The sequence below is a fragment of the Bufo gargarizans genome, chromosome 6 (assembly GCF_014858855.1).
Source record: "Bufo gargarizans isolate SCDJY-AF-19 chromosome 6, ASM1485885v1, whole genome shotgun sequence".
Classification (NCBI taxonomy): domain Eukaryota; kingdom Metazoa; phylum Chordata; class Amphibia; order Anura; family Bufonidae; genus Bufo; species Bufo gargarizans.
The window spans coordinates 294169758-294196558 of NC_058085.1; the positions used below are offsets into that span (position 1 = coordinate 294169758).

The 26801-nt window shown below is 44.2% G+C and overlaps 1 protein-coding gene across 1 annotated transcript in view; it reads right to left on the reverse strand.

The window, feature by feature from the left end:
• ARID5B (AT-rich interaction domain 5B) overlaps positions 1-26801 on the reverse strand; it is a 288628-nt gene that overhangs the window by 207502 nt on the left and 54325 nt on the right. The window contains exon 3 of the mRNA XM_044298346.1: positions 24316-24541. Within this exon, the coding sequence (XP_044154281.1) occupies positions 24316-24541 (226 nt within the window). The remainder of the gene's footprint in view (positions 1-24315; positions 24542-26801) is intronic.

Genomic DNA, 26801 nt, shown 5'->3' on the forward strand with positions numbered 1-26801 from the left:
CATTCAAGTCAATGGGTCCGTGAAAAAACACGGATGCACACAAGATTGTCATCCGTGTCCGTGATCCGTGTCCGTGATCCGTGTCAGTTTTTTCCTATCATTTCAATGGCAAACTTGACTTAGATTTTTTTTTCATTTTTCATGTCCGTGTATCCTCCAAAAATCAAGGAAGACCCACGGACGAAAAAACGGTCACGGATCTACGGACCCCGTTTTTGCGGACCTTAAAAAAAAAACGGTCGTGTGCATGAGGCCTAAGGAGAATTAAGAGAGAGGAAGAGAGACTTTTCCAAGCAATCCAAGTACTTTCTGAATACATTTGACATGAATTGAATGGGGCAGTCAATTTGGCCGAATCAAACCGATTTTTTTTTTCCATTGAAAAGTAATTTTTCTATAGAAAAAGGTGGGTGTGTTTTAATTTGGAGACTTTAAAAAAAAAAAAAAACTTTAATTATTCTATAACCATTTATTTGCCCCACAAGGGGACTCTGACTTGTGATTCTACAATCACTTTTTATAATACACTGTACTACTTATATTATACAGTATATTATGCTGGCAGAAGGATACCGACAGCCAAGTTATTGGCATAATAGAGCATATACATAGGATAAGATACCACAGTTGCTTTTGATCGCTGCATCTAAGGGGCTAAAAGGCTGAAATCCGTGCTTCTGCTGATCTGGGCCATTAGAGCAGAAGCCTGGCTGTAAGGCCTCTTTCACACTACAGTTTTTTTTTTCCGTTTTGCGGGACGTTTTTTGCGTTCCGTATACGGTCCTTATACGGAACCATTCATTTCAATGGTTCCGCAAAAAAAACGGAATGTACTCCATATGCATTCCGTTTCCATTTTTCAGTTTTTCCGTTGAAAGATAGAACATGTCCTATTATTTCCCGCAAATCACGTTCCGTGGCTCCATTCAAGTCAATGGGTCCGCAGAAAAAACTGAACACATACTGAAATGCATCCGTATGTCTTCCGTATCCGTTCCGTTTTTGCGGAACCATCTATTGAAAATGTTATGCCCAACCCAATTTTTTCTATGTAATTACTGTATACTGTATAAGCCATACGGAAAAACAGAACGGAAACAGAACGGAAACAAAAAAAGGAACAACGGATCCGTGAAAAACGGACTGCAAAACACTGAAATAGCCATACGGTAGTGTGAAAGAGGCCTTATGCTGTACGCTACATAGAAGACCTGTTTAGCACTTTTTCTAGGCAGCCATAAAAAGACGGTGGCTTAGAATGAGTTTTCTGACGCAAGTGAAATTATAAATTCCCCCACAGTATAATCTATTAGTCTGTATAGCCAAAGAATCCAATTTTTATGCTGACTGCACATCATGTTGGCATACAAGAGAAAAAACTTTTGCACGATTGTAATTCTGGGGCTTTTAGATCTACACAATCCGTCAAGAAACAGTCTATGCACTAAAGTGGGCTCCCACTTCCCACCATCTGCATTCCTGGTACCAGGAAAAGCAGAATTACTTGCTGCTAGCTATATAAATTAGCACAAGCAACTTTTTGGGAATGGCTGTATGGCAAGGCCACACAAATTCTTGACTTTATTAGCTCCACCTGCAGCTGCTAAGCAGTGGCATTCACTTCCACCCACTGTACACAAACAAGTCATGTTCATAGAATGACTTTATCCCTGCTCTATTAAGCAGCGAAAGATTAAAAAAGACCTATATGAACAGGCACATACTTGAAAATAATTAATATGGCATTAAACATTCACAACAGAATCACACTCATTAGAAACATTAAGCTTCATATTTCGTTTATTTCTATTTGCGAGGTTACTTATTAAAGGAGACATTGCCTCAGAGTAGCCTCATTGTTAAAGTCTGGAAACAGCGCCCATATTGTTTCTACTGATACTGCAGACAGTTGTTGCTTTTAACAACTTTTCTCATGTGAAATATGCCCTTTGTTCTTCCCAGTAATAAGTGGCGGTGTGGCAATTTGATTTCATTAACAAAAACACAAAGATTCTCAATTGTGACAAGATGACTGCCAGGACTCCCTCCGTATGCTGCAACTTAGAACCTAAATATTACATTAGCTTAATGTGTTAATAGAAGAAAAGCTAGATACAGACATCTGAATAGCAACAGTAATGTAATAAGTGAAAAGAGAAAACAGATGCTGGATTTATGTTCCACATTACTAGACAACCACTGTAAGGCCTCATGCACACGGCCATTGTTTTGGTCCGCATCCGAGCCACAGTTTTGGCGGCTCGGATGCGGACCCATTCACTTCAAAGGGGCCGCATAAGATGCAGACAGCACTCCGTGTGCTGTCCGCATCAGTTGCTCCGTTCCGTAGTCCGCAAAGAATATATAACCTGTCCTATTCTTGTCCGCGGAACGCACACAGACACCATTTGTATTTTGCGGATCCGCGATTTGCGTACAGCAAAACACACAACAGCCGTGTGCATGAGGCCTAAAGTGCATAAAACTTAGTTCTGAGGTGATACGGCCTCCACAAAGATGGCCTGCATGGAAATATAAATGGTTTTAATGTCACTTTTTAATCACTATTAGAACTGATGAAGGTGCACAAGTAACAGGGATAACCACAGCCTTGGAAGGACTGTCAGGAAAAAGCCATTCAAGAATTTGAAGGAGATTCCCGAGGAGTGGCCTGCAGCTGCAGTCGGTGCTTCAGATGCCACCACACACAGATATATCCAGGACATGGGCTACAACTGTTGTATTCCTTGTGTGAAGCCACTCGTGACCCATGAGCCTTTATGCTTCCCTCTGCTGACAAGCTTTATGGAGATGCTGATTTCATTTTCCAGCAGGACTTGGCACCTTCCCACACTGCCAAAAGTACCAATACCTGGTTTAATAGCCATGGTATCACTGTGCTTGATTGGCCAGCAAACTCGCCTGACCTAAACCCCATAGAGAATCTATGGGGTATTGTCAAGAGGAAGATGAGAGACACCAGACTCAACAATGCAGACGAGCTGAAGACCACTATCAAAGCAACCTGGGCTTCAGTAACACCTCAGCAGTGCCACAGGCTGATCGCCTCCATGTCCCACCACATTGAGGAGCCCCAAGTACTAAGTACATATACTGTACATACTTTTCAGTCTTGAAATAGATCACTCTGTGTGTAATGAATCTATGGAATAGATGCAGCGAAAATATCACCCAGCTTCAGGCACTGTGACAAACCTGGCACATCTTCACAATGTCTAGTTTACACTGTTACTACAGATTAGACGGTATTAGTAAATCTGCCCATACCATATGTGCAAAGGAAGCCTTACATAGAGATATCTCTAACCCTGGGTTCACACCTGAGCGTTCTGAAAGGAGCGCTCTGTATGCGCGATTGTACGGGCGTTTGCAATCGCGCAGAGACAAGCGAACGCCCATTGTCACGCGTTCCCGAAAGTCTATGTACGGGAACGCGCGACAAAACGCCCCAATGAAGCTCAAGAACTTGTTTATGCGTCGGGCGTTTTTCAGCGCGTTCGAACTGTGAACCAGTCCCATAGGGAAGCATTGGTTTGAATCGGTTATGTGTTTTACAGCGCGTTCGAACGCGCTGTAAAACGCGCAAGTGTGAACTTAGAGTAATACATCTCTGCTATTAAGGGTCCATTCAGACGTCCGTAAGTGTTTTGCGGTCCGCAAATTGCGGATCCGCAAAACACAGACTGGCAATATGCGTTCAGCATTTCGCGTACCGCACATCGCCGGCACTATAATAGAAAATGCATTTTCTTGTCCGCAGTTGCGGACAAGAATAGGACATGTTCTATTGTTTTCGAGAACGGAATTGTGGATCCAGAATTGCAGATCCGGAAATGCGGATGCAGACAGCACATAGTGTGCTGTCCACATCCGTTCCAGCCCCATTGAAAATGAATGGGTCTGCACCCGTTCTACAAAATTGCGGAGCGGATCCGGACCCAAGTTGCAGACATGTGAATGGACCCTGATTGGGCTGTATTGAGCCCCTTTCACACGTCCGTGTTCAAATCCATGAAAAGGTGGTCAGTGATGCATCCATGAAGCTGTCTGTGAAGGATCCGTGTTGGGTCCGTGTGTCCGTTTTTTTGCTGTCCGTGTGCCATCCGTGTTTCACTAACACTGCACAGCTGAATTTTTTTTTCAAAGCATCTCTTCCTAATGATCCGTCGAACAAGGATGCAACACGGATGGCCTTGTTTACGCGGGATGATGGGCTGCTGACAATGGTTTTTATGGCCACAAAAAAGATGCAACTAACAGCAAACTAGTGTTTTGCCACTTGTCGCTGATCGCCGTGTCAATGGGCCTTAATTCTTTTATTAGTATATAGTGATTAGCAGACATCGTTATGTCTCCAGGCTATAGGCACTAGCCAATCTAGAGAAAAATGAAAGCAAATATCACTAAGTTCACATCTCTATACTTTTCTCCAACATTGAACTACAAATATAGATTTTTCCTTGCTGCATCCTATTGATGCGTCTGATGCTTTTTCCACAAACAGTGAGAAAAAAAAAAGGGATAATTTTTTTCTGATGACCCATTTACAGAAATATTCCAAATGAAGAAAAAATGTAAAACTCAAGTCACTCATCGGAAAAAAAGAAAACACAAGTTTGGGCTGTTTTTACAATGAATGTGATAAAAATACAGATATAGAAAATACTAAATTATCTTCTGCTTGACCTAGTGTTTGCCTGTAAGGAAGAAGAGGCCGATGGCAAAGCTATTACAAGCAGCGCTTGTGTGGACTGGACAGTCACTTGGGAGCCGCAGAGATGTTTTGTTGCTGTGTTAACATACTGCATTCTTTTGGTATGCAAACCTATATTCTTAATTGTGAAATCTTTCAGAACAAGCTGAAGCAATAAAACAAACAGAATTATTTTGGCATGGGATTAAGGCAGCATTCATTTCATGCCTTCTCCGATATTGGATAAAACTACAAATGCTGGGTGGTATTACCTCAGGATGAATTTTATAATAATGATACAAATAATCATACATTATAACCTACAAATATATTTATTTAAACCAACGAATGGTAGCTGGGCTGCAGTAACCAGCTCCGTCCACTACACAAAGGATGGAGCTGTGAGGTTCCAGCACCAGAGCTACTCTGAAACAGCCAATCAGCGAGGGTGCCGGACCCCCACAGATTTGAAAGTGACGGTCTATCCTGAGTAGGCCATCAGTATAAAAATCCAGGAATACTCCTTTAGAGCGCAGATAATAATTAGTTTTTTCATTTTCACTTTTCCTCCCTGTCCTCCAAGAGCCCTTAGATTAGATTAGTAAATCTAGTCCAGAAAATTTTAAAATCTTAGATTTCAGTTAATCTCTCTATTCTTCTATTCCGAGAACACAAGCGCTAGACTCTCTAAATTTTTTGGATTATTGGATGTCTCTTGATGAGAAATTTGACTTCATGTGTACACAATTTTTGTAGACACATGCTGCATCACGTCTCATTATTGCTTGTGTTCCTGCCATAACACTATGACAATTGTGAGGATTTGCAGAGTTATGAAGTTTCCACAGGGCACCTTGTCCCCTTTAAACACTCAGAGCATGGTCACGATGCAATAAATGCTAATCTTGCAGGCACAGCACAGATTCTAGGGTAAAAGATCAATCACTGACAAAAGAAAAGGAAATGAGGAAAAATCAGACAGCTTTTAAGGTGTTTCTAGAAAGGAATGCAGTTTTCCTGCCAAGATGTGTATTAAAAGTACAGTATGTTTAGTTCATTTGTAGAGAAGGGAAAACATTGCAGTGTTATTGTTGAGTACAGTACAGTAAAGCCACAATCCAAATTATATTGAGACCAGTACTAGTTAGTTTTTTGTAACTTTTTTTCACAAATATGACATACTAAAGAGGTTGCCTGTTTTTTTTTTTTTTTTTTTTTTTTTTTTTTTTTTTTTTTTAAACCAGAAATAGCACCACTCATCCATGGACTATGTTTAATAGTAGGGTTTTTTCGGGTATCACATTTTCGATACCCATTCGATACTTTTGTCTGGTATCGCCCTCGATACCGGGATTTGACATTATTCGATACTAGGATGCGCTACTGCACAGTCGAGTATCACAGAGCATGGAGCGCGCTGCTATCAGAGCGACATGTTCACCCCAATAGTGCTCTATTAGAGGTAATAGGACAAGGGATCAAAAGATCCTAGTTACTAGCCCCTTAGGGGTGAAATAAACAGTAAAAAATATAAAAAAAAATAAAAACACCAAAATATTAAGTATAGATCACCCCCTTTCCCAATTTTCCATATAAAATATATAAACAATAAATAAACATATTACATATTGCCACGTCCGAAAAGTCGAAACTATTAAAATATTTAAAAAATCTCCTATGCGGTGAATGCCGTAAGAGGGGAAAAAAAAAAAAACTGCATGATTCGCCTTTTTTTTTATCGCCTTGTCCCTCAAAAAAATAGGATAGGACTGTTCGATTATGGGCCAGACGTTCCATAAAATGCGCAATGCACACAGCTTTTTCGCTTTATTTTTTTTTTTTCACGTGGTATAGAATGGAATCAAATATAGCAATACTTTTTTCTGGCATCGAATCAAAATTTTGGTATCGAAATAACCCTATTTAGTACCGCAGCTCTGCCCCTTTCACTTGAATGGGGTGGAGCTGCAATACAAAACACAGATCATGGAAAACAATAGTGCCATTTCTGTCCAACTTTAGACGTTGTACATTTCCTTTAATTTCACAAACTCTGCATATATCAATAGTACAAGCGAATAAAAGAAACTATGTAATATATCCTATTAGAGAAAAACCTCTCCACTTATCAACATCTTCTCCAATCTCTACTTCTTGCACTGATCATTTATTCACTGCTAAAATCCATCTTGAGTGATGAGCCGGATAATCAGCTCATTGAGGGATCAGGTAACATGCTGCCCATAGAAAGACACATAAGGATTCTGCTGATTCTAGTAAGTTTTCTATCTCATCACAGAGCTGAACTAACTCCTGCTCTGCTGAATAATGCTGTATGATGTGCTCCATGCTGCTGCTTCTTCTATACATGTACTATGGAGAGACAGGGGAGCAGGATTTCCTCTTCTCTATGTGTGTTGTGTATGGGAGACATCATAGTAGCTAGTTTCCATCTACCCACTATGCAGCTGAACTCAAGGGTGACTTATAGTGTTGAGCGAGCACCAAAGTGCTTGTGTGTTAGGGTGCTCAAGTAGAACACTTCGCGATGCTCAGGTGTTCTACCGAGCACCCGAGCACAATGGAAGTCAATGGGAGAACCCCAGACACCCCCTGCTCCAAAGAGGGGTGGGTGTCGGGACGCTAGTTCGGCTTAGGAGTCCCTGCTCTGACTCTATATATAGCAATGTCCATATATGGAGTCAGTGCTTGGGAACAACCCAGTGTATTTAAATTGAATTTATCCTGTATTTCAGAAAAGTTTCTACCGGGATTCGAACTCACAACCTTCTGTATTAGAGGCAAGGCACTTAACCACTAAGCCAGGCATGCTCAACCTGCGGCCCTCCAGCTGTTGCAAAACTACAACTCCCAGCATTCTCGGACAGCCTACAGCTATCAACCTACAGCAGGGCATTGTGGGAGTTATAGTTTTACAACAGCTGGAGGGCCGCAGGTTGAGCATCCCTGCACTAAGCTATAATAGCTGCATTTTTGTGGCTGGCTATGCAGCTATATAGTGTAGTGGAAAGTTAAAGTTCTGGGCTGCGACTGGGAGTTCAAATACTGTCACAAACTTTTTCAGAAATAGAAGCTAAACTTAATTTAAACACACACACACACACATACATATATATATATATATATGTTTTTAGCCATAAGATATTTACATATATTATTATATATTTAGAATATATTATAATATATGTAAATATATTATGGCTAAAACATTCGTAGTAGTTTCCCACATATTATGCATTTATATATATATGAGAAGTATGATATATATATATATATATATACACACACACACACACTTTTTTTTCCTAGTGTATACAGTGACAAAAAAAATTACTAAATATATAAATCTAATTTAACCTCCATTTCTGAAAAAGTTAGTGACAGGATTTGAACTCACAGCTTATGCATCCTTGCCCAGAACTTTACCTACTACACTATATAGCTGCATAGCCAGTCACTTAAAAAAAAAATTATGAGACTTCTACTTCTTTTTTTTTTTTTTTTTTTTACTGTCTATGCAGCTAATATAGTGGTTAGGTGCCTTGCCTCTAATGCAAAAGGTTTTGAGTTTGAATCATCGCGCTTGAGCACACGTGGTGTTTGGCCAAACTCCGAGCATGCTCGCTCAACACTAGTAACTTACAATCAAAGACATGAATTGCATGGGGGAAACAGATGGTAAATACAGGATACAAAACAAAGCGGTCTGAAAGATTATTAATACTTAATCTGCACACAAATGACAGCCTATTCTGCAAAATTATGTGAAAAGTGCCTCTTCTTTACTGTAAGATACATGCGTGACCATGCTGAATATGGATGTTTATGGTAGGTCGTGACAGATAGCTGTCTTCTGAACACTGCATGACCAATAACTTAACAGTCAATTAAATTAGCATGAATGTGTTTTTTCCCAGTTGGCAAATGTCCTTCTTCATAAAAGGTAATATTACAGATTTTACTGCCATAGACTTAAAGGGCTTGGTGTCACGGTACCTTCTGTCACAGAGGTTAGAAGATCGGAGATATTGACTGCACGTGAGGTTAACTGACAGTCTCTTGATTCTCAGTGTTGTGGTTTGGTAATGACCACACCTCTTGTCAGGTGCAGCCCGTGGTCATTACTGCATTCCCTACTTAGTTTGGTCTCACACTTCATACCATGCGGTTGATATTCTCTGCTTGGATTTGGAACAGTTGGTGTGTGGACCTTACCTGTTTTCCTGCTCATCCATTTTCTATAAGATAAGTTGTACTGCTCTTTAAATTTGGTTGTTCCCCTGTGCTTGTTGTTTCTAGGCCTCAGGGAGACGCTGGTCCATTCACCTGGGAAGGAACCAGTAGTCTCATTCCCTGGCACTACCTAGGGCATTTCAGGGCTCCTAGGATCTAGGCTCCAGCGTATGTATTTTCCCATCTTCAGGGTCTATACATACTGACAAAAGTCAGGGCCAGGTTTAGGGGCTTCCTAGGAGGTGACCTTTTCCCTCTCCCTAGCCTTGAGGCCTAGTTTTGTGTCCCTCCCCTCCCCTGTATTCGTGACACTTGACCCATCTTACACATTGCTGGTATATCGCTACAATAGGCATCCAATGTCCGACAGGTGCAGGTCCTATCTCTGGGACCCACACCAACCTCTAGAATGGGGCCCCTAAAGCGAAGGAGCGCAACTCGCATGCTCTCCATACACTTCTATGGGAGTTCCGGAACTACCATAGAGGTGAATGAATAACGCACCATGGAAGCGCGGCCAACTCTTCATTCTCCTCTATGGGAGACTTGCACGGTGCACCCTCGTTCCAAGAGGTGGGGCCTGCACCTATCGGACATTAGTGGCATATTCTAATGATATGCTACCAAAGTGCATGATGGGGCCTTTAAGGGAACACTAAACATAGAAAATGCACCAAAAGACCTGTTCTCTGCAGGATTTTTCTATAAGACTGCTTGTGTCAGGATGGTGCAGAAAATGCTGCAGAATGACAAACAGTGAGGGCGACCATATTTTCTGCTTACGTTCAGCCTTCATTTCTCGGTTTAGTGTTCCCTTAACAACTATTGATCATTACATTTCTTTACACCAGCTTAAAAGCTCCACATCTGATGTGACAAGAGATGACAATCAATAACATTAAACGCTGTGTCTATGACTGGAAAACAAATAGATTCAACCAATTCAAACACCAAAAGCTTTTTAAAACTTTTTTTTCGGCTGGGGGGGCTCATAATTCAGTCACCACTAACATGTGCTTTCCATTCTGACTGGTGATGGATGATAATTTACTGTAAGATCTGTTAAGCGTTCTTTCCACAACTTAGCCAATGATGAGAACAAGATGCTTAAAGGGGTTCTCCAGTTATTATGAAAACGAAAATACTTAAATATTACTTTATTATAAATATATTCCCAAATACCTTTCATTATTTATAATGGCTCGTTTTGTCTGGGGAGCAATCATAAGGGAAACAAAATGGCCACTGTCTCATTAGTTCACACAAAACCTGTCCTGATCACAAATGAAGACAAGTTACTTTACAACACTGAGGTAAAAAGCTGCCTCATCCTCCTCTCTGTTCTGCTTGTCAGGGGTTATGGTCCTGAATACAGATGATAAGATCTTTAGCTGAATCTCTAGGGAATTTAGTTCATGAGGAGACATGAAGTACAGAGGACAGGCTGTGGTAATGGAGACTGCATACAAGTGCTGCTGCTCATTAGCCACACCTGGCCCTCCTCTCATGTCTCCTCATCATCTCCATTCCCACAGAGACATAATCCAAAAATAGAGGAAGGACAGCACCACTTACTACAAATTCTTTGTGAGTCCAAATTTAAGCGGCGGTGCTCGCAATGTCAGGCCCCAGCCTGAAGGGCCCCTTAAATGCCAGGAAAGGCTTCAGAAAAATCGCAGCACTTCTAATCTTGAATCAAATCCTTCTCTTTATTAGCACCTAAAAAAAAATCAACGTTTCGACACAACACGTCTTTCTAAGCTACAGGCCTGTAGCTTGAAAAAGGAGATTTTTGTGAAACTCACCTGTAAAATCTTTTTCTCGTCTTTTCCATTGGGGGACACAGACCATGGGTATAGCTTAGAGGTATTAGTAGGAGGGACACTATGCAAATGAAAGAGCTCCTCCTCCTCGGGCTATACCCCCAGACTCCACCAGGAGGAACTCAGGCGTTGCACAAGCAGTAGGAGAAGGAGCAAGAAAAAATCATGGAAACCATCGGACCAAGCCATAAGGTCCAACCAGAAACAGAAAAACTGAACTAAAGACCCCTCCTGCAACAGGAATAATGGGTGGGAGCTGTGTCCCCCAATGGAAAAGACGAGAAAAAGATTTTACAGGTGAGTTTCACAAAAATCTCCTTTTCTCGTGCTTTTTTCCATTGGGGGACACAGACCATGGGACGTCCAAAAGCAGTCCATGGGGTGGGAAAAAATATCAGCACCGCCAGGAGGAACGCCCCAACGGTCAAACAGGAACCACAGCCTGCAAAACCCTGCGGCCAAAGCCGCATCAGCCGAAGCCAGTGAATGCAACTGACAAAAATTTGCAAAGGTATGCAAGGACGACCAGGTGGCCGCCGTACACAGCTGAGACGCAGAGGCACGACTGCGTCTTGCCCAGGAAGCCCCCTCCGCCCCAATGGAGTGAGCGGCAATTCTAGCCGGGGGAACTCCACCACAAGCGTGACAAGCCGCGGAAATAGCCAAGCAGATCCAGAGCGCCAAGAACGGCGGACGGAAGCAGTAGCCGCGAGACACACCTTCAGGACCCGTACAACATCCAGGGAATGCAGAGTGCGTTCCTTGGGGTTAGCCGGAGAAGGACAAAAGGAAGGCAGGACAAGATCCTCATCAAGGCGGAAGGGAGAGACCACCCTGGGCAAAAAGAAGGGGACTGGACGGAGCACAACTTAATCCTGGAGGAAAACCATTAAGGCTCCTGACAGGAAAGAGCGGCCAGCTTCGACACCAGTCTGACCTAAAAGCTCGTGATGGGACGTGAACTCACAGCCACTGCATAATAGCCCAGACCTTTAATCACTACGCTATGTAGCTGTATCAGAAGCTATGGTCACAAGGAAGTCCAGATGAGAACAGTCAGAGAGACCCTCCTCAAAGGCTCGAAGGGAGCCGACTGCAGAGCGCGCAGAACCAAATTGAGATCCCAAGGAGACAAAGGGGGAACATACGGGGAACCGAATGCGCCACCCCCGAAGAAAGGTCACCACCGGACCCTTAAGAGCAAGGGACCTCTGACGGCCCGCGCCGAAACCTGACCTTACAGGGAACTAAGCGACAGTCCCTGCACAAGCCCAGACTGAAGAAAAGACAGTACCATCAAGATGGAAAACCGAAGGGGGGGGAACCCCGAACCCTCAAAAAAGGATAGGAAGGCCATCCAGGTACGATAGTAAATCCGGGAGGAAGAAGACTTCCCCGGACTGATCATGGTCCTAACCACTGAATCCGAGAACCCCATCTTTATCAGGATGGCGGTTTCAACAGTCACGCCGGTAAACGAAGAGACCGCAAATTCCGGCGGAAGAACGGGCCCTGAGACAGTAAGTCCTGTCCGTCGGGAAGAGGCCATGGGGCGTCCGCCAGCAACCGAGCCACGTCCGAAAAACCACGCGCGGCGAGGCCACTCTGGGGTGATGAGAACGGTCGGAGTCCCTTCCGCCTCGAACTGGCGTAGACCCTTCGGCAGGAGAGGAAAACAGAGGAGGCTGAAGTCCTGCCACGGAGACACCTGCGCATCCATCCGTACGCCTCCGGATCACGGGCGCGAGCCAGGACCACTGGGATCTTGTTGTTGAACCCGGACGCCATTAAGTCCACATCCGGACGGTCCCATCTGTGGCAGATTTCTTCGAACCCTTCTGGATGCAGAGACCACTCGCTTGGATCCACCGTGTTGTGGCTTAGAAAGTCCGCTGTCCAGTTGTCCATTCCTGGAATGCAAACTGCTGACAACACCGGAACGTGAGTCTCCGCCCACGTCAGAATTCACTTCACCTCCTGCATCACCATCCGGCTGCGGGTCCCGGTCCTGATGGTCGATATAGGCCACGGCCGCGGCATTGCCCGTTTGAACCCGCACTGGGAGGCCCGCAAGGAGAGAGGTCCAATAGGAGAGAGAGAGCGGAAAAAATCGCCCTCAATTCCAGAAAGTTGATTGGAAGGCGAGACTCTGCCGCCGGCCAAATTCCTTGAACCGTGCGAGACTGGAAAACGCCCCCCCAACCCAGGATGCTGGCATCGGTGGCGGCGATCGTCCAGGAGAATGCGAGAAAGGAACTCCCCGACCTCAGGTTCTTTGGGAACAGCCACCAAGGGAGAACTGCCCGAACCCGCTGAAAGGTAAAGGATCTCCTGTTGCGCCAGGCGAGTGTGAAACTGGGCATATGGAAAGGCCTCGAAAGAGGCTACCATAAGACCCAGGACCTGCAAGTATTCCCGAATGGAGAGGCACGGGGAGCGCAGCAGATGCGACACTGCCCCCTGGACCTGGGAGGACTTGAAGGCTGGTAGAATACTTTGGCAGCCGAGGTGTCCAAAATCACCCTCCGGAAGGAGAGCCTCTGGGACGGGAAGAGGCAGGAGTTTGGGAAAGTTACCAGGCAGCCGAACCGTTCCAGGGTCTGAACAGTGATCCGGACGCTGTCCGTGGTCTGCGGTAGAGAGGGGGGCCTCTATCCGGATATCGTCCCGACAGGGCAGCAAAGGAATGCCCCTGGTACGAAGAAGCGCCATGAGCGGTCCAGGACCGTGGCAAGGACCCGCGGGGTGGTCGCCAACCCGAAGGAAGGGCGACAAACTGACAGTGTCGACCCATAATGGCGAAGCGCAGGAATCGATGGTGGGATTCCGCAATCGGGACATGTGATAGGCCTAGGAGCAGCAGGGCGGGCTGACTGGGCCCTCTAGTGCCGGGAAGGCTGGTGCAAAGGAAGGCCTCTTTGCGGGCGACCTGAGACCCCCGGCGGAGGAAGCAGGCGACGGCCTACCAGATGAGAAACGGCAAAAGGCATGCAGAGACGAACTCGTCCAGCTGATCCCCACAAGGCCTGGAAACCCCAAAGGGGAGATTAGCAAGGGAACGCTTGGTGGAGGCGTCAGCGTCCCACACCTTCAATCAGATCTCTTCGCGCTGAGTGACAGAGATGGCCAACCTGCGGGCAAAGAGGGAAACAATGTCCCTAGAAGCTTCGCAAAGAATGTTAGAAGCCTGAGACATCTGGAGAACCAACTCCAGTGTGTTAGTAGCCGCATCTCGTACCGCCAGTTCCTGGTGGTGGTGTTGTAACCACACCGAGAGAGCACTGGCTACCCCTGCTGAGTGAAAGGTAGGTCACAGGGACGCGCTGCCAGCGAAAAAAGGACCTGGAAGAGAGTCTATGCGTCTGTCTACAGCATCCTGGAAAGAGGAACTGACTAAGACAGGAAGGGCCACATAATTGGCTAATCCGGCCACCGGAGGATCCACCTTAGGGGGAGGAGACACCTCTCCTCGCCGTCAGCAGGGAAAGGAAAGTATATTCATGCGCTGGGTGGTCGAGAACCTTATTAAGACCACCCCAGGCCCTGGACATGACCGCGGAAAAATCCCTCATGGACCGGGAACATGGTAGTCTCCGACTGCCTGGACGGAAAAAGGGGGAACTCCTGACCAGTGGAAGGAGGAGAATCCCCTTGGAGAATAAAGGTGTCTCGGACAGTCACCACTAAGTCAGCCACCCTGGTGGAGAGCTTAGGCGAGGGGTCCCGCTCCATGACCTAATCAGAGCCGGAAATTCTCCTTCAGACTTGCGCTCCCTAAGGGAGGGGAGAGTCGCCCGAACGCGCCTCTAGACGAGGGGGGGGGGGGGGGAGAGCCAGAGCCATCCGAGGAGGGATGCTGCTGCTCACGCTCCCTGTTAGTATTCGGGCGTCTTCTGTGGAAAACCACTTAGAGAGGTGGTTGGCGTCACAGGATTTGAAAATGCCCTATAGTCCAAAAAGGACGTGGCTCGTCCGAGCCGGATAATTCTCCTTCGGAGTACTCTCCCTAGGGAGGGGGAAGAGCAGTCCGCAAGCGCCACCGGCGAGGTGAGGGGGGTGGAGAGACAGAGACATCCGAGGTGGGATGCTGCCGCTCACGCTGCCTCTTCGTAGTCAGTCACCCACTGTGGGGACCACTGAGAGAGATGGAGTCGTTAGCGCCACAGGATTAAAGGACATGGTTGCCTTGGTGACTAAGACCAATTTAGCGGCCGCGCTGGACATGGCAGATGCCCAAGCGGGGACCGCAGGCCCCCAGGGACGTGGAGGAGGGGTGGAGGAGGGGGGTAAGGCAGGGATGCAGGCAATACTTATCTGCTCCTGCAGAACTTCTCCCTCGACTCCAGGACCAGCAGGGATGCACCTCATCAGGCTTCTGACTCCTTGTCCAGGAGTGCAGTGTTCTGGTGGAGGGTGGCAGCAGGAGACCCAGTAGCTGGTGGGATACCGGAGCTGCAGGTCGAGCCCGGATCCACTTGTCTTCTTTGGGGGGCAATGGAGGCAGCCAGGCAGCGTCCAAGGACGGCAGCGGGCATTCCACGGGGGACCAGGAAGGCGCCATGCCGACCTGTGTCCCCATCTAGAATAATATAAACAATTTTTGAAGGCTGAAAGGGGCTTTGAACTCAGAAAGCCTGGACATGGGGCAACAGCAGCAGTACCACTGAGCTACCAGCTTGCCTGGCACAAAACGGAGTAGAGTGATGAGGAGCTGCACGGCCATGAGCAAACAGAGTCTCCGGTGTAAGGAGAGTCAGAGCGGCATGCCGAGGCTCCGCCTCCCCTAACGCGTCATTATGGCGCAAAAAAAGCGCGCGAAAATAAGCGCGCGCATGAAAAATAAGCGCGCGCGCGAAAATATGCGCGAGCGCGAAAATATGCGCGAAAATAAGCGCACCACGTGGAGGAGCGGCCTGCCGGCGGGCGCTGAGGGAGCGCAGCAGCCAAGGCCCGACGAGAGAAGCGCTGAAGCCCACAGTTTAAGGGGAAGAGATGCCAGTACTCCAGTGCCAAAATGAAGAAAGTGCCCCATCAGGATCCTTCTTCAAGCTCACCCAGGCAGCCACAGACAAATAGACACAGAGGGAGGGGGAGGGATTGTGCAACACTTATCTGCTCAGCATGCTCCCTCGATGTCCAGACCAGCAGGGATGCGCCTCTTCAGACTTCTGACTCCAATCCAGGAGAACAGTGCTCTGGAGGAGGGTAGGCAGCAGGCGTCCCAGCAGCTGGTGGGATGCCGGAGCTAACAGGTCGAGCCCGGATCCACTTATCTTCTTGGGGGGAAATGGAGGCAGCCAGGCAACGTCCCAAAGACGGCGGCGGGCACTCCACGGGGGACCAGGAAGGCGCCATGCCGACCTGTGTCCCCATCTAGAATAAAAATAACAAAAAGGAGTAGAATCAGAGAGTGTCAACCTCCTTCACCAGACACTAAGCAAAGACTGAGTTCCTCCTGGTGGAGTCTGGGGGTATAGCCCGAGGAGGAGGAGCTCTTTCATTTGCATAGTGTCCCTCCTACTAATACCTCTAAGCTATACCCATGGTCTGTGTCCCCCAATGGAAAAAAGCACGAGAAAAGTCTTTTCTGGCATTCCCACGGAGATTCACCTGTATTCAGGATTATGATTCCTAACAAGCAGAGCAGAGAGGAGGATGAGGCAGCACTATGGCTCATTGTGGTAAAATAACTTGTCCTCCTGTGTGATTAGGACAGGTTTTGTGTGTACTGATAGGACGGCGGCCACTTTATTACTCCCTAGACAAAACAAGCCATTATAACTAATGAAAAGTATTTGTGAATATATTTATTATAAAATTATATTTAAGTATTTTAATTTTTTTTAATTCCTTGAGAACCCCTTTAAGGTCTGCTGAGACAATATGACTATTCAGGTAACTTGATGAACCTCTGAACGGCAATCTGTCCCCTGAAATAATATTGCAGCAGTAGCTGCTATAGGATCCTTCATGAGCAAGTTCACCACTGCCTACAAAGTCGAGCAAGTTCTTGGACCGAGCATGCTAGTTATTTCACAATGTAGCCCTTTTAATGATTTAACTTCATCAGTTTTTCTAAGAGCTGCCTCTTCAGCTGACAGGAAAATGTCTTTGGTGCACTATCTGAGTTAAGCCTATTGCACACAACCGTATGGCTCTTTCAGTATTTTGTGGTCTGCAAAAAACGGATCCGCAAAAAATATGGATGACGTCCGTATGCATTCCATTTTTTGCGTAACGAAACAGCGGGCCCCTGATAGAATAGTTCTATCCTTGTCCATTATGCGGACAATAATAGGACATGTTCTATCTTTGAACAGAACGGAAAAACGGAAATACGGAAATGGAAGGCATAGAGTACCTTCCGTTTTTTTTTTGCAGACCCATTGAAATGAATGGTTCCGTATATGGAACGCAAAAAACGGAACATGAACGGAAAAAAAGAACGTTCGTGTGCAAGTGGCCTTATACTGCTTACCAAGCAAACCCTGACCCATTTACACAAACCATATGCAACACAATGTTCTCATAAAGGCATTAACAAGCATTTCAGTGTGAAACAAGTCCACATAAATAAATGTGACAAAAGAAATAAAAATGTGTCGCCGCTCTGCAGCCAATCTCGTCCTCTACTACAGTTTGCGCATATCTCAACTACGCAAATCCTTGCAGACGTATTAATTCACCTTTATATTTTAGGAGATACTATGGTGTGCTCCTTTGCAAATGAAGTATCCGTCCTGCCACTAAAACCATCTGTCAAGCAGCAGGCTTTTGGGCATGCGTTATTTGTCCTTCAGAACGTGATCGCTTTGATACTAATTTGTTCTAACAAATGGATTGACAAAAAGCAGAACGGTAGGGTGTTTCATTAAAATTAGCGTCACCGTGCATGCATCCGCCGAGAATACATCCAGCACCATATCACTCATTCAGCACTGCCGATGTTTCCAAATAACATTGTGATATTTTCCAATGGCTTCTTTTCTCTTATTATGCCTGTAATTAAGAAGCTGCAGCCCCACGTTCTCCATGGTAACCTTGCCTTAAGAGAAACGCAATTATTCACCATCATGTTCATTTCTTGTAAAAATATTCTTGACATGTTAACGTAATGCAGTAAATGAAAACTCGCTTATTGACATTAACATTTACATAGCAAACCTCTGCTCTGTATAACGAGGCTTGTTTGTTTGTTTTTTCTTGTATAGGCTTTGACTGCCTTTTATACTTCTATTATAGTCAAATAAGCTATCTCTGCTTGGTCACATGTCTAAAAATCTGTTTTTATGCTTCTAACAATGAGACACTAATTTGCACACAGGAACAGAAATATTCAGTTCATCGTTTTACTAGGGAACAGTGACATCGACAGGTTCCCAGCTAATAAAATAATCACCCCTTTGTTCTGGTTGTGGGTAAAGTCTGCTCTCCTGACATGCCTGTTTTTTTTTTATTTATATTTTTTACAAAAATCTGTATTCCCAATTTAAATTAGACTGGAGCATCTTTTCTTTAAAGTCTGCAATATGTGGTTGCTTCTGTTATTCCTCTTGGAAATGCATGAATAAATTGACCACTGGGTATTTCCATTCCACTTGTCCAACGGATGCATTCTTACAGAGACAGGCATTGTCCAATCAGTGCTGGCAACATTTCAGGAGGAATCGCAAAGGAATGTCAAAAAACAAAAGTTCTCAGAGAGCCAGAAGTCTTAGGCTACTTTCACACTAGCGTTTTTCCTGGATCTGGCACGGTCCAGCAAAAGCACTTTCGTTACTTATAATACAACCGTCTGCATCCATTATTAACAGATCCGGTTGTATTATCTTTAACATAGCCAAGATGGATCCGTCATGAACTCCATTGAAAGTCAATAGGGGACGGGTCAGTTTTTATTGTGTCAGAGAAAATGGATCCGTCCCCATTGACTTGCATTGTCTTGCTCCGCATCCCAGGATGGAAAGTAAACCGCAGAGAACGGAACGGAATGCATTTTGGAGCGTTCTGTTCTGTTCAGTTAAGTTTTGTCCCCATTGACAATGAATTGGGACAAAACGGAAATGTTTTTTTCCGGTACTGAGACCCTATGACGGATCTCAATACCGGAAAATATTAAAGCTAGTGTGAAAGTAGCCTTACGTCATGGGGAAATAGAAGCTGACAGGCCGTCGTTAACAAATTAGCACAATTTGCCAATTTCAACAGTTGACAAAATAAAAAGTGCTATGGGGGGGACTTTATTAAGACTGGCATTATACACATCAATCTTAATAAGAAAAGGCCTGGTGTAGTATGGGCCAAATTTAGTAAGAAGTACAAAATGCTGATTGAGCAGAAATTTGTGACTTGATGAAACCTCTCTAATATGTTTAGAGTCTTCTAGAGAGTAGAATCTAAGAGGGGCATTCTCCATCTTAAAAGAGTTATCTGGGATTTTTTAACTGATGACCTAAATCAGTCATTAGTATCTTATTGGTGAGGGTCTGACACCCAGGACCCCCACGGCCAGCTGTTTGAGAAGGTTCCAGCACTTGCAGTAGTGCCGCCGCCTTCTCACAGCTTTGTCGAGAACATGTGATGTCACTTTCATCGGTCACATGGCCTAGGCACAGCTCAGCCCCATAGAAGTAAATGGGGCTGAGCTGCGATACCAAGCACAGCCGCTATACAATGTACGGTGATGTACTTGGTGAGCTGCGAGAAGACTCCTGACATCCGGGACCGACTGCCAATCAACTGTTTGAGAAGTCATCAGCGCTGGCAGTAGCGCTGCAGTCTTCTCTCAGCTCACCAAGCACAGTGCCGTACATTGGATAGCGGCTGTGCTTGGCATTGCAGCTCAGCCCCATTCACTTCTATGGGGCTGAGCTGTGCCTAGACCATGTGACTGATGAAAGTGACGTCACATGTTCTCAACAAAGCTGTGAGAAGGCTGCGGCACTACTGCAAGTGCTGGAACCTTCTCAAACAGCTGGCCGTGGGGGTCCTGGGTGTCAGACCCTCACCAATAAGATACTAATGACTGTGTTTGGTATTGAGCTGCGCCTAGGGCATGTGACTCATGAACGTGATGTCACAATGCCTATGCAAATCTGCAAGTAAGCTGCAGCGCTACTGCTAGTGCCGGTACATATTCAAATAGCTGATCGGCGGCGGTACGGAGGATCTGTCATCAGTTAAAAAAATCCTAGAAAACATGGAAAACATTCCATGTAAGAATCAGTAGGTTTCCCATCACATGGTTAAGGTCTCCCCTATGGAATAACCTAACTCTTCTCTATGACATATGGAAGTTATGTTATGGTAGATATTTCCTAGTTACACTTTATGGATGACCCGCTGTTGTATTCACGACTAGTCAGTAGAGATGAGCGAATTTCAGGCTATGAAATTCGTTCACTCTTCGTTTGGTGGTGAAAGCAGAATTGCGTTATGGATTCCGTTACCACGGACCATAACTCAATTCTATGACGGAATGCCTTTAGAGGCTTTCCGCTATTCATTCCGTCATAATAGAAGTCTATGGGCTGCATAACAGATCCGTCCCATTACCGTTATGTAGGAGAGGACTCCCCTGCATAACGGAAACTGGACGGATCCGTTTTGCAACCCTCAGACTTCTATTATGACGGAATGAATAGCGGAAAGCCTCTAAAGGCATTCCGTCATAGAATTGAGTTATGGTCCGTGGTAACGGAATCCATAACGCAATTCTGCTTTTACCACCAAACGAAGCGTGAACGAATTTCATAACATGAAATTCGCTCATCTTTAGTAGTCAGCAGTGCTATGTTATGCATCTATTTTAAGTAAAGGTATGCATTTTTTTCAATATTTTATATTAAATAAAAAACAAAGGCGCACTGAATAAAACAAACAATCTATAGACCTATAATTGACACTCCATCAGATTCTAGAATGAAAGCACTGTTTTAATAACCTCAACCTAGAACATATCCCGCTCGATGCCTCTAAGGCTTTCAATAAAATAGTCAACCTGTAGAAGCATATTTTCTTGACTTAAACAACAATACAAAGAATATAAATGTAGTCCGACTGTAATGACATATTTATAGGGCAATAAAGTTTACACTGCTCCTTCTTGCTTCACTTAAAGGGATATTGTAAAAGGCATTGCTGGAGAAAATTATTAGATTTTTTTTTTCCAACCATTACCAGGTGAATTACAACACAATGTTAAGCTAATAATGTTTACACTACATTGCTGCTGCAGCGCTTCAAAGAATATTATTTATTCAGCCTTTTTTACCTACAATTTGCCAGCTAGGCATGTTATGTGGTCACAGATGCTACCTACTTCTCCAGAAAACATGCACGTACAGACGTTTCTGCTAAACAAAAGCATTAATCAGGATGACACAAATTATGCTACACTTTCTGTTAGTGGTAAATTATATAGAAAAAGAAGAAGAATGAAAAACCACTTGAGCCTCATTTTATTGTTCATAAATAGAAATAATCAATACAATAGCACTGGCCCTTACTTACTGCCTGTACTACAGCCTCGAGCCTCATTCAGATTACTGCTGGAGGTTACTGGATTCAGTCCATGGCCAGCTGACAGACACATCCATAGCAGCTTATAATGTGTTGGGACAATCCTTTTTATCTAAATCAGATTACTGTACAGTGTCTGGTGTAAAGAAAACACTTCCCAGAATGCAAGTTACAGGACAAAGCTCTGTGCAGATACTGGACAATTAGGAAATGCTGAGGGTATGGGGGGTCGAACCTCTGAAGAACCGTGAAAGAAGTTGCGGAGGAGAATGGGCTACCCATTCAGCAATGCATTTCCACAAAAAAAAAAAAAAAAAACAAAGCAACATTACTTACCGTATGTATGAAGTTTTAGCAAAACGGCGTTGGGGCGAAGTGTTTCCCATGTATGGTTGGTATCACATTATGCTGTGTTATATCATCAGGACATTAATTACTGGATAATATGGGGTCCATGTATTGTATGTCTATGTTTTATCAGTGAGACCCAGTGTTATAACTGACCTACAATGGCACCCTCTTGTTTTGTGTGTGTGGGTGTATGTCATTTATCTACTGTGTTTTTACTGTTAAATGGGTTTTTCCAAGACGTTAATACTTATGACCTGATTGGCGGGGGTCGGACCCAGCTGTTTGAGAAGGTAGCGGAGCTTCTGTGAGCACAGCAGCCTTCTCTATGCTCTCCAAGAACAGCACCGTACATTGTATAGCGACTGTTCTTAGTATTGCGCTCAGTCCATTCACTTCTATGAGGCTGTGCTGCTCTTTAGCCCATGTGACTGATAAACATGTCATCACTGGCCTAGGGAAAGTTGAGAGTGGGCCGTGGCGCTACTGCGAGCATGGTTGCCTTCTCAAAAAGCTGATCAGGGGGGTCCTGGGTGTCGCACCCCCACGATCAGATACGGCTGACTATCACTGTCCATCACCCTGCCTATCTGACTTGTTACATATAGATATCTTCAGTGCTCAGTAGAACTGAAGACTAGAGATGGCCAGTTCACAGTGTTCGCCCGCGAACACATGCAATCTGCCATCTTAACTGACAAGTCCGGCGAGGCACAGGTAAGTCCTTACCAGTGCCTGTGCGCGAGCCGGTCTGAAATGAAATGCGGTCTCCGGGTGCAGGAAGTTCCGAGAACAGCCCCCAGAGGCTGTCAGTTAAGATGGCAGATCGCATGTGTTCGCGGGCGAACACTGCGAACTGGCCATCACTGCTGAAGACAGAGTCTCCTTAGTAATGCTCAGTTACACTCTGCTGTTCAAGTACAAAAACAAACATCTTTCCTTAATAAACTATATTACAAAAATGTGTAGGGACATCCCTGTCCCTACACTACGTTACAAATAAACTGAAATTACAGTTACACTTTAGACCTTATATAATATTTTGCAGAAATGACTTGACAATGGTCAAACATAAAATCAAAATAATAATAATAATTAATTATATTGCCTTTATAATAAACACAGTTAACCAATTTATAATAACCTCTTCCAGACCTCCACTGTACAATAGTAGTCACCGGGTTCCTGCTGTTTGCCACAGCAGACACCCGGTGCTAAGGTCTGCAAACGGCCATAACGCAGATCAGAGACGCTTACCCTCTCAGATGCCATGGTCAATTGTGACCACAGCATCTGAAACTGTTTCCCGAGGGAGTACTGTGCTCCCAAGGGCCGAATAGCTGATGTGAGCAAAGAAGGAGGGAGCTGTCTAATCTCTGTGGTAGCCTCTAGAGGCTACCAGGTTTATCATTGCAGCCAATGGAAGAAGTGATCTACTGATTGCATGTTCAAGTCCCCCTATTGTGTAAAAATAACTAAATAAGTAAAACATGTTTTAATTAAAAAAAAATAATAAACATTGAAATCCCCCCTCTTTCCCCTGTTTAATAACAAACAATAAAAAAAATGGTTGCAATATTAAATGGTGCTATTGGAAAGTTATATTAACCCCTTCACACAAAAAATAAGCCATCCTACGGCTATGTTAACGGAAAAATAAAAAAGGTATTGCTCCGGGAAGGCAGAGTGTAAAAAATGAAAACGCAAAAACAGAAAATCGCAAGCTCCTGAAGGGGTTAAAGAATGTTTCACTAAAAAAATCACAACAAATAAATCAGTAAAAAATTAATGTAGAAATCACAAAACTGTTCAAGGTGATGCATAATCCATTTCTCTAGATCTCTTTTCTTCTCCAGATTTGCTGAGTGATGCTTTATTCAGCTGAATGATCATTTCTGAGCCGGTGATGCTATATTCAGCGGAATAGTCACTTCTGGCTTTGCAATATCTGATTCTTTACATGCAGCAAAACTATATATACCCTTGCAGCCCTGGTATTTTTTAGGATAGAACTGATTTACCATTAGCAAAAAAAAAAAAAATTATATCCAACTATCGCTCACACTTGAAGTGCTGGAGCTAAAGTTAAAGGGGTTCTGCAGTTAGTTTTAACTGATGATCTATAGATCATCAGCATCTGACCGGCCGGGGTCCGATACCCAGGACCCCCGCCGATCAGCTGTTTGAGAAGGCAGCGGCGCTCCAGCAGCGCCGCGGCCTTCTCACCGTTTACCGCTGGCCCAGTGACGTCACGACTAGTATCAACTAGCGTGGGCGGGGCTAAGCTCCATTCAAGTGAACAGAGTGACTTTCCTCTGGTTGACCCAAGTCATTCATGTATTATTTGGCCGGTCATTTATTCCAATGGCCGCGCAAAATATTAGAATTTCCTTTATTGTGGCAGCAGCCCGTACTACAAGAGATTAGAAAACCATGCCTGTTTTTGTCCCATGTAATGTGTCATTAGATCCACCACTACATTGTAAACTGTCTACACCTTCGGATGACACAAAGCAAAATGATGACCTCCATTACACATACCGAAGATGAAATCATGGTTACCCAAGGAGAAAATAAAAATATCATATCATGTTGGTAAAACCTTGAGAACATACAAGAAGTGATCACAAAAGTAGTTTAGAGTTTAATAGTTACCCAATTCCGCCTTTTCTTTGAAGACGTCCTTGAAGTTCAGACCGCTATTTAGTGTGGATTGTCTGTTCTTCAAAACACATTCTTTTTGCCCATTTTTCCCCAGTTCTTTCAGCTTTAAGGGTAAAGCTCGGAGTCCGCACTTCCATTTTGAATAATCCGATTGCGCCCATTTTGTTAAGTCTTCAAGTTTGACAATGACTTTTTCTGAAACTGCAATAACTTCATCCTGTAACGGGATAAAAATAAATTGTGAAATTGTCAGTTACATTACTATAGAGGTCAGCATATGGCTATTACAGTATGTTAAGCATTGGTTACTGGTAATGTTGGCTTAAAAAGGTTGTGTCAGGAAACATTTTCTACATTTTTCAAACCAGCATCTGGATCTGAATAATTTAGCAATTTCATGTAAATAAAAATTCACTATAGTGAGCTGTTTAATAAAATGTATCTGTAGAGCGCCACCTGCTGTTTGTTCTTTTCCTTAATTTTTGTTCTCCTTACTGAGCCGGTCGAACACGCTCAGTTTAAATCTTCAACTACCTCCAGCCATATGATCTGTTAGAAGCTGTGGCAGTTTTAAAGGCGAGAGCTGCAGCAGAAAGGACATGCCCCCGTGCAGATAATCTAGCAGAGCAACTGGAGTAGTGAATGTGGAGATCTCTGGATCCATGTGCAATACAGGGCTGGTTCTAGCTTTGTTAGAAAGGTATTGTCATGTACTATATGTCTGATCTATCATATCTTTACATCAGTCATGGCATAACCACTTTAAAAGCAATATGGTTGCCAGTACAGCTCCCACTCGGGCAGCTTTCTAAAACTCAGTAATGGTACATTAGCCTTGTTATGCAGCGAAATATGCTGCATAACCAGATTGATTTCATTTGATCCTTTGTCTGAGAAAGGTAAGTAACAACCCACGAGGCGAACATTAAAAATTTAATTCTGGGTTTACACCATGTTGTAAGGGAGGCGAGAGGAGAGGAGTGATATCTGTCACGTATAAATGGTTGATGGATAAATATCTGGAGGCGCATCCAATGTCTAGAATGCAGAAATGGGTTCAGAATGTAGGTAATATCTATACAGAACAATGGACGGATATATTGGAGGCAGTGCCCAGATCATCCTTGAGTGAGGGTGGAAAGCTCTCGCAGTTGTTTATTATACACAGAGTTTACAAAACGCCAATCTTGTTACAGAAAATCGGGGTCAGACTTGATGCTAAATGTCCTAGATGTGCTGAGGATTCGGCAGATCTGATCCACATGTTATGGCGCTGTTCGGCATTGAGTATGTATTGGGGGAAGATCATTACTGCTGTTCAATCAGCCTATTCAGTATGTATTCCCATAGTCTGCATTTTGGGGTATATTTCTGAGCTTGCGCTTGATCAATCACTTAGAGTGGCTGTGGGCCGCTTGCTTTATGTTGCCCGGAAACTGATTGCTCAGCATTGGGTACAGGCCAGCCCGCCTACGTTTGGTGAATTTCGACGCAAAGTTTACTTGGTTACAAAAAAAGGCTGTTTTTCAGAAAAGGGGGTGTCCTCTTAAATATGAAAAGCTGTGGGAACCGTGGCTGGCGTATGAGTATCGTTTTAGACAGTCGGAGTAGATGTAAACAACACCGGAAGGGGGGGGGGGGGAATTTTGCAGATTGGCAGATGGGACGGTTTCAGATCATTGTCTTTATTTATGTATGGATGCACATATACTCTGTACCTCCGTTTACCCCAGTGTGCTATTTCAATTGTAACACTGTATATTGCATTTTCACTTGTTATATGGTGTAATTGCACTGATCATATAATATTAATAAAAAAAAGATCTGATAAAAAAATAAAAAATAATTCTGACCACCTTTAACACCTCAATGGGTCCTGGAAAAAATCGGAGAGCACAATGTGTGCTGTCCGTTTCCGTTCTTCCGTTCCGCATGTCCGTTTAAATATAAAACATGTCCTATTCTTGTCCTGAAAAATCGGATCCTGGCACAATACAAAGTCAATGGATCCGCAAAAAACGGATGACATTCGGATGTCATTCCGTATGTCATCCGTTTTTTGCGGATTCCGTTCCTGGAAACACATAACAAATTTTTATTTATTTTTTTCAATTTTTTTTTCAAAGAAATCCAAACAACTTTATTTGATTATTGAAATGTATACATGTTTCCGTTTTTTGCGGATCTGCAAAAAACGGATGACATACGGATGACATACGGAAACATTTTCAGGAACAACGGATCCGCAAAAAACGGACCGTTTTTCAGGATGAAAAAAAACAGGACGTGTGAATGGACCCTAAGGACCCAGGACAAGAATGCTCATCCTAAGCCTCTTTCACACTTCAGTATGTTGAATTCAGTGTTTTGCGTTCCGTTTTTCACGGATCCGTTGTTCCGTTTTTTTGCTTCCGTTTACGTTCCGTTGTTCCGTTCCGTTTTTCTGTATGACATATACAGTATACAGTAATTACATA